We start from the raw sequence: 8,531 nt of genomic DNA, 5'->3' as shown, positions 1-8,531 counted from the left end.
TCAATAATTTTACATAGCATATCTATTTCTGAATCTTTAACAATGCACTTTTGCTTTAACTCTGGCAGTTTTTGAATAAATGATATCGCAGTAATTATTTGTGTATCAATACTTTGACTTCCTCTGATCATTTTTAGCACTATCCCATTTTTACTCTCAAAAGAGAAACAACTGTGTGTGTACAGAGGTCCAAGATTTCTGACACAGTCTGGTAAATGAAGAAGTTGGTGAACATTAAGTCTTAAAAAACATCTCTCATACAGATTTTCAAAACGACTACAAAACCTAATCAAGAGACTTTCTGCTTTGTCTAAATCCTTGTCAGTAGACCCACACTTTAAAAGAATATGCATTGAGTCTACTAACAAAAGGTAATGGGAAAACCGATCCTTATCTAAAATCCCATGTAGAACTGGACCTCCAAAATATAACAAAAAAGATCTAAATTCTGATGCTTTCCAGTACTTTAAATCCTTTTCTATTGAACGGGGAAGGCGAGTAACATCAAGTGTTGGACGAATGCTCTGAAGTCTGTTATCAACTTCACACACACGGTTATTTATGTTGAAATCCTTCCCCTTGTACTTTGCTCCAAACCACAATTCCAACATCATCTTCTGAACTCCAAGAAGCACTCCGTGCATATAATCTATTGCCATTCCAGAGACAATGTTGAAGTGCGGAACGAAATGTAGCCATGATGGACCCTTGATTCCTTTCACGGGTTTTCCCATGGTCACTTGCTGATGGTCTACTGCTTCTCTTGCGTGTTGAAGCACATTTTCTTTTGTTCTTTCTGGCCCTTTAGGATTTTGATGCTCGAAAGGAAATATGCAAGCATGGCCACGACCAACAGATGCAGATTCGCCTTCCTGTTCACATTTCCAACAAGAGAATGCACCATTGTACTGGACGTGGTTGCAGAGCAAACTCCTGGCTGGGAGGTCAGCTGTTCCACAAAGCAAGAGTCCCTTGCATACAAAGATGCCTTTATCTGGTGATTCACATTGTATGCCTTCATTTAATTTTTTCAGAGATTGTAAAAATGGTTTTAGATACGTTCCCATCGATGGTTTCTTATTTCCATACCAAAGTGCTGCCAGAATCATGTTTTCTTTATTCATCCTTTGCTTGTAGTTCATTAATTATCAAATAAATAGGCCAAATAGATGTTTTGCTACTTTTGAAAACTGGTGCCCCATCAGTATTAAACGTAAATGAGATATTTTCTTGAAAACTGAGGACTCCATTATTCTCACATAAATTTTTGTACAAATGCCCATCATAAATGTCTTCATAAGAGTTTCTTGTGCTTTTTGTCTTATTAAATCGATGTCCTAAACTGTTGTAAAATCCATTTTGAGCAAACAAATTTTTTACTTGGTTTTCTAGAGGCATTTCAATGAAATAACAAGAATTTTTGCCACTGAATGTTGCTCCACAAATTTCATAAGGACAGTTTGAAACCGATGTATTTTCAACATAACCAAGGCAATGGTTGCAGTAATCAGGTAATAATGTCGAACAAGAGGATTTCGCAAATTCTTGAAGAAAAGTTTAAACTCATATAATGAAGAGTTTATGGCCATGAGGCAGGGCTAGTGCAATAATTTTCAGAAGCTGCTCTGTCGCTTCCCCAATCAAGTTGTACCTGGATGTAAAGACAGCTAGCAGAAGCATAAAGGCTCCTAAAGTCACAGATGCACCTGGATAAAGTGGATCCGAGTCAAAGTCATTCATATCCTCTGAGTCGTTTGTTGATTGAAGAGGGTCTGCGGTGTCAGAAGGTTGAAGAATATCAGAAAGGACATCAAAGTCTAAATCATATTCCTCTTCACTTTCTTCTGAAATATGATCTTCTTCAGGATAGCAATTCTTGATCAGCTCATTCTCGTGTGTTTTGATGTAATCAAACTCCATTTCAACATTGTCTACTTGTGGTATACCTCTATCCGGATATGAATGGACCATCTGTAAAAAAAAGTTGAAAGATAAAAAACATCTATTTTTTTCTCGATATCCTTCTGGCGTAAATTTCTATCAAAAATAGTTTGCATAAATCCCAGATGTCCACGAGCATCTGTTATTATGAGAAACTACTTCTATTAATAATTGACACAACTCGGTTCAGAAAGTGGAGTACTGGAGAAAGTGTCATGATGTGAGGAGGAAATTCGAGTTTATGAAATATCTTCGTTTACTCATGATCAGCGTTTTAGATACCTGTCAATCGCCCGATTTTAAACGTTCAGATGTCATTACTATAAGCCTGAGTATAATTCTTTTTCTGTTAGTTGCCCCTAAGCACTTCATGTTGATTTTTTCAAAAAGCAAATTTTCCCGTATTGACCGGATGTTTATATCATTAGTTAGTTCGAACATAAACGTAGTCGGACTTGTTAAACGTTAACTCGGACATCGGCACCTAACAGTATTCATAAAATAATCATCTAGTCATTATATCATATAACGATTAATAAAGTACAATATACCTGTAATCCACTTTCTACAGTCTCCGAAGAGCATTGACTCTGAGTATCATCTAATTCTATGGTGGCATCAATTCCTGAATCGGTGACATCAAACATAGCCATGTCTTCATCCCCTTGCAGGGTATCTGAACTGCATGTTTCCTCTTGAACATAAAACTTTTTGTAGGGACCACGCCTTCCCGTTCCTTTTCGTTTTTGACCTTTTCCTCCATCCATTTTTTTTTTTAGCGTTTTAATTGTCTGAGTTTGTCTCGATATGTTGATGAGTGATTGACAAATAATCAAATGCAACCTTATGTACGTAATTCAATACTAGTGCGAGAATTTGCTTTTACATAAAAGGTTATCAAGGGGAAAACGTGTGCATATAAATACAGAAACGGGAACAACATTAATTTTACAGTTGGAATAGAAACATATTTATATCTCTCTCTCTGCCATTTTCAATTTCATGTATTTCGATTCAGATAGTAATTAATACAACAGATGATTTAATTAGATTGCACCATTCGCTTTTGCTAAATAAATATAAGCCGGATATTCTAAAGGTCATTTTTATCTTACACCCTTGGTGCGCCCAGCTTGAAACAACCATGCGCTGAAACCCGATAGTGATGCTTACCCCATACAATGCTTAACTGCCCCGCGCCCATTTCTTTGTTCAAATTGATGCCGTTCTAGAAACGTGTACTGAACACTGCTGAAGATTCATCTGACCATAGCTATGATGTTCGCTTGTATCTTTTTTTACGAGGACAAAAGTTTAAGTGTTGTTGGGGAGAAATCCAAAAAGCTGGATTGATGGAATCTTTTAAGGAAGGCGGAAAAGTGAAAATGAATTGGGGAAAATTTGGCATGTTCTCTGGATGCATTGTTAAAGTGCACGGTAAGTTACAAATAAACAGTTTGAATATATATTTATAATACATGATACCCGCTTTAAACGCAGATCTACTATTCGAGTTACCTTCTGTGGATTTCAGATTTTATTTTAACATTGTGTATATAAGCAGAAAGCTGAGCGCGGGTAAATTTTTACGCTCCTCAACTAATTCCCATGCATAAACTTCGTTGTTAACCGCTATAGCTGCACTTACAACTGATTACTTACAAATTATTTATTTTAGTATTCTAGCTGTTTCGAGCTATACATTGTTTGTAAAATTATTAACTGCGTGTAATGAAAATACGTTCCTTTCAAAATACGTGATCGGATCAGAGATCGAGCACATTCGGCTTTAGTCGGAAATTGCGACGAGCCAATGAAATTCCAAGTAACATGTTATGTCCCTTGATGGAGCTCTTATATGCTGGGAGGTTCGAAATTCATGCGTATCGATGTAAACACTCGAGATAAGTGACATGTCAGAGTTTAGGGAATTGTAAAAGACTACTAATATTGATGGTACATATAAATAAAAGATTAAAGATTTTCAGAATCAATGGGAAACTGTTTCATAATTGTAAACACCAACACGTCAGGCACGTAGCATCGGGGGGGGGGGGGGGGGGGGGGCTGGCCTCCCCCTACTTTTTCTCGCAGCAACTAATTTTTTAAATTTTACATATAAAAAATTGAATTATCATGGAGTTGCCCCCCCCCCCACACTTTTTTTGGAGGATACATATTTTTTTATATACTAGCCAGCCCCCCCCCCCCCCCATAGATTAGGATTTTGAAGATTTTGGGCAAGTCTTATTCCCCCCCCCCCCCCCCGCCCCCTTTTTTTTTTTGCTTGTCAAGATTTTGGCCCCCCACTTTCAAAAACGATGCTACGTGCCTGCACGCTATGAATGTTCTTGAATAAAATATCAAACTTCAAGCTATATCAATGTTTATCGGTGTATATTAACTAAACACCTCTTATTACTTTTTAATAATAATTTACAATTTTCAGAGAATGAAGAACTTCTCAACATTGAAGCCATCAAGGCCGAAAAGAAAATCCTTCGAGGAAAGGAGTTCAGAAATAATGAAGAGAGAGTGGAGGCCCTTCTTAATTATTTCAAAAAGGCAACAGAGAAACCAGCAGCATTAAAAAAGGATGGTAAACGTGAGAGGACTACAACAGAAAGAGCCAAGGAGAGCAAAGAACAAGACTTGGAAATGAGTCCAAAGAAAAGGAAAAAAATACAAAAAGAAAATGAAAAGGAAGAAAAAAACCACGAAGGGTCAGAATCTACATCAGAAGGAAAGAAAAAGGAGCCAAGTAAGGAGGGGAAAAAGAGGAAGAATGAAAAGGAAGATCTGAAGAAGATATCAGAGATGAATCCCAAAGAAAAGGAAAAAAAGAAAAGAGGGCTGAAAGCAATGTGGAATTATTGGCTGCCAAAGAGATATTGGCATCTCCTTTGTGCAGCCAATTTGATGACATTTCGGATGACAGCATATCTCCTGCAGTGTCGGTTAATGGAGACACCCCTCTAACATCAACATGGGCCTTGTGCAACCCAGACTTACAAAATCATAGGCAGATGGACTTACCAGTTACAAATGACAGGCCCTCTGATGCGCCAATCTTTGGTAAATAATTAATATGCATGTTTTAACATAAACATTGTGAGATGATGCATACAATGAGGATCTTGATGCCATTGGTAGAAATATCATACCAACAATTAGATTAACATTTATTCCATATTTTTATTTTGTACAGAAGTTCCTCCTGCAGATGTCATTTGTCTCTTTGAACTAATGTTAAAACCCAATGTGCAAAAATATATGAAAGCCATTGTGGAACAGGCCAAGGAGCAGTCTGGACAGACTGTCAGCAACTACCAGGTAATTTACAGTGAATTCCTAGATTATACCCACTTTTAATTATTAAATGCATATGTATATTTACAGCACTAATTGTTTTGTATCTATTCAGATGGCAGACAAACCATATACATGTAACACTCTCCCCCAGGAACTGCCTACGTTGACAACACAGACATCGGGGTGGACTCCATACTCAAATTACACCCAACCAACTCCATGGTCCAATCATGTCACTTACACACCAGAACAAACTTCAAACATGCCACTAGATGCACCAGCACTTACACTCAAAACACCAACAAAACAAATTTCAACATGCCATACACAGTTTCAACATTTCACACCATTGCAGGATGCCACACTCATGTCAAATCGCCAAAGTTTTTTGCCAACCAACAACATTCCACCACAAAATACAAACACACAGCCATTGGAAAACACAAATATACCATCATTACAAATTCAGTCTGTTTCACTCCAGAACACAGTCACACAGCCATTACAAAACACAACCATGGCATCACCACCTAGCACCACATCATTTACCACAATGTCACCCCAAACAACCCTGCCAGCTACCCCTAGAAGATCCCCAAGAAAGCACTGTACCACACCAGAAGCTGCAGATGGCCATGTAAGTTCAACACTTTACAAAAGTTATTCTTAATAATAAAAAAAATAAAATTTTGAGGTTTAACTTCTCCATTCTCTCTTAATAACATAATAGTATTTTTCTACAATACAAATTTGGCATAAATTGTAGATGACAAAGCTACTTGCAAGCTATAGCTTGAGTGTCAGAAGAGAGGCACTAAGAAAAGCCAAGGAAGCAGCCAAAAAAGGGAATCCATCAAAAATGGGTTTTACCATGACGGCAAAACTACTCCCAGCTATATTCACCTGGGAGGAATTAGCATCCAGCAGGGGCCAGGGGCTAAAATCTAAAGAAGGGGACACAAGACCAGTCCTAGATGTTTCCAAAATGACCATTTTGAAAGGTATTGACATCAGCAGCATTATTTAGTAAATTTAATGATTCAATAGAATTACTAGCACATTGATAATTCAGGTCAAATGAGCTGTAGAACAGAAGCAAAACATTTTTTTGAAAAAAATAAACAAAAAAGAGTAATAATAAATTTATTTTTCAGAATATGTAGCTGTTTGGTGTCAGCAAAATGGGGGACAAGGAAGTTATGCTGAGAAAGATGTGAATGACGCAGTGACCGAGCAAGTGTCGTATGCAAGGAAGAAGATGAAAAGCAAGACATCAAAAAGCTGAGAGACATAGAGAGAGAGAGAGAGAGAGAGAGAGAGAGAGAGAGAGAGAGAGAGAGAGAGAGAGAGAGAGAGAGAGTTAGGGAGAGAAAGAGAGAGTGGAGTAAGCAATGAGAGAAAGAGAGAGAGGGAAATAGTTTTACATGAAATCTAGGGTACAATTTTCTTTAATCTGCTTAAGACTTCAATCTGATGTACTCATTAACTTTTGAATTGTATGAAGAGATGATTGATCAATATGTATAATTAATAAATCATGTATTATTGTGAACAATTTTAGTTGATCATTTTCTCTGTAGATTTGCAAATTTACTGGCAGAATGTTTAGGCGGAATGTTTAACCGGAATCTTTAGACTGATTCTGGGTATAGTCCGCTTGAATTCCGTCTAACATTCTGCCTATGAATTAGCAGGAATTTTTAAGCGGTTTTGAAAAGCGGAATTCTAAAGCGGACTAATTTACATAATCTGTCTATTTTTCCGCTTGAATTCCATTTGTAATCCCTCAGAATTTCGCTTGTTTTCCACCTAAGCTTCATTATGCTTTTATATTGCTTAATTCAGACGGATTCCGTCTATAATGTCCGCCTTTTCTCCGCTTGGGACTTTTCGTACGGGCAGTAGGTGTTAATTAAATATATTTCATTTACACCACACTCCATGACCATAAACTTATATATATTCTTATTTACACAAAAATATAAAATCTAATCCATATAATATTCATGGTAAATTTATGCCATGGTAAAGAAAGTATATTTTTTACAAAATCTTTCATTTGACTCATTACTCCATTTATTACTTGTCATGGAGGATTGGTTCTGATCAATTTTTTTTTTTTTGTGATTATAATGTAGAATTATATTCAATCCTTAAATTTCTTCATCATAATGAAATTACAACCTAAATTTAATTCTAATCGGAATAATTTCTGTGAATATTCCACATAAATCATATTTATTTACTGAATGCACAGAAAATATGGAATGATGTTTTGTGTACTTAATTAGGGTCTTCCGTCTTCAGCGGAAGACCCTATTATTATTCTATTGTTTCTTTTTCACTTTTCTTATTAGGGTTTTCCGTTTTTCAACGGAAAACCCTTCTGTTATTCTACTGTTTCTTCTTATTATTTTTTTTTTCCCGCAAATTTTGTGCACGAGATTTCTCGAACATTTTTTGTCTGATTGCTATGAAACTTTCAGGGTATGTAGATGATAATAATATCTCTAGACGTTTTTTTCAAATTTTTAAAATTCACTTCCGGTTATGAGTTATTGCCCTTTAATTGAAATTTGGGGGGTCTTTTGTCCAGAGTTGATCTCGGGAACTACAGATGATAGATGCATGAAATTTGGCGAAATTGTCGGTAACATTTTATAGTTTTGCTGGCATGAAAATTTTGGTAATTTCTTTGTTAGTTTTTGAGCTATTTGTCGCCAAAGTTTAAGATTTTTTCGGGGCTGAAATTTTGTTGCTTTTTGTATTATAACCTTTAAACTAAAAATGTTTTGTTAATACATATAGAACAAAAGTTGTTTAGAATAACGAGAGCTTTCATTTAAAATTAAGAAAAAAGGGCTGGCCCCTATAATTAGGGTGTTGCTAAAACGCGGAACGGAAAACGGAACGGAAAACGGAACGGAACGGAAAACGGAATTTTTTTGTACCAGAACGGTGTATAAAATGACATCTTAAAACAAGATACTGAATGTAAATAAAAGAATAATCTGTCAATGCTATTGCTAATAAAAGATTGACAGTTTACTACTTTGATCTGGTAATTCATCGTTATCAATACATTATTTTTTGCCGAGACGTTAAAATAAATTCTATTAAAGAATTGTGTATTTGTTGACAAATTTAACTTATTTTTTACTTAACGACTCTTTGTTTATTAAATTGTTGCTTTTAAATTTTTATAATCATACAATTATAACAATTGGACGGGAACCCCTCTTTATATCTGGTTTAACTCGCGCATGACCTCTGTACGA

At 36.0% G+C, this 8,531-nt stretch overlaps 1 protein-coding gene and 1 pseudogene across 1 annotated transcript; one reads left to right on the top strand and one right to left on the bottom strand.

Moving 5' to 3' along the window:
- Positions 1–5: 5 nt before the first annotated feature.
- Positions 6–1,492, bottom strand: LOC128168628 (uncharacterized; the record flags this gene model as incomplete). The annotated part of the gene is made up of 1 exon (XM_052834784.1): positions 6–1,492. A coding segment is annotated over exon 1 (1,137 nt), but the record flags the coding sequence as incomplete, so codon positions are not given.
- A 998-nt stretch (positions 1,493–2,490) lies between these two features.
- Positions 2,491–6,914, top strand: LOC128168627 (uncharacterized; annotated as a pseudogene).
- The last annotated feature ends 1,617 nt before the right edge of the window (positions 6,915–8,531 follow it).

The sequence above is a fragment of the Crassostrea angulata genome, unplaced genomic scaffold (genome assembly GCF_025612915.1).
Source record: "Crassostrea angulata isolate pt1a10 unplaced genomic scaffold, ASM2561291v2 HiC_scaffold_21, whole genome shotgun sequence".
Lineage (NCBI taxonomy): Eukaryota > Metazoa > Mollusca > Bivalvia > Ostreida > Ostreidae > Magallana > Magallana angulata.
This window is presented reverse-complemented; position numbering and strand designations above follow the sequence as displayed.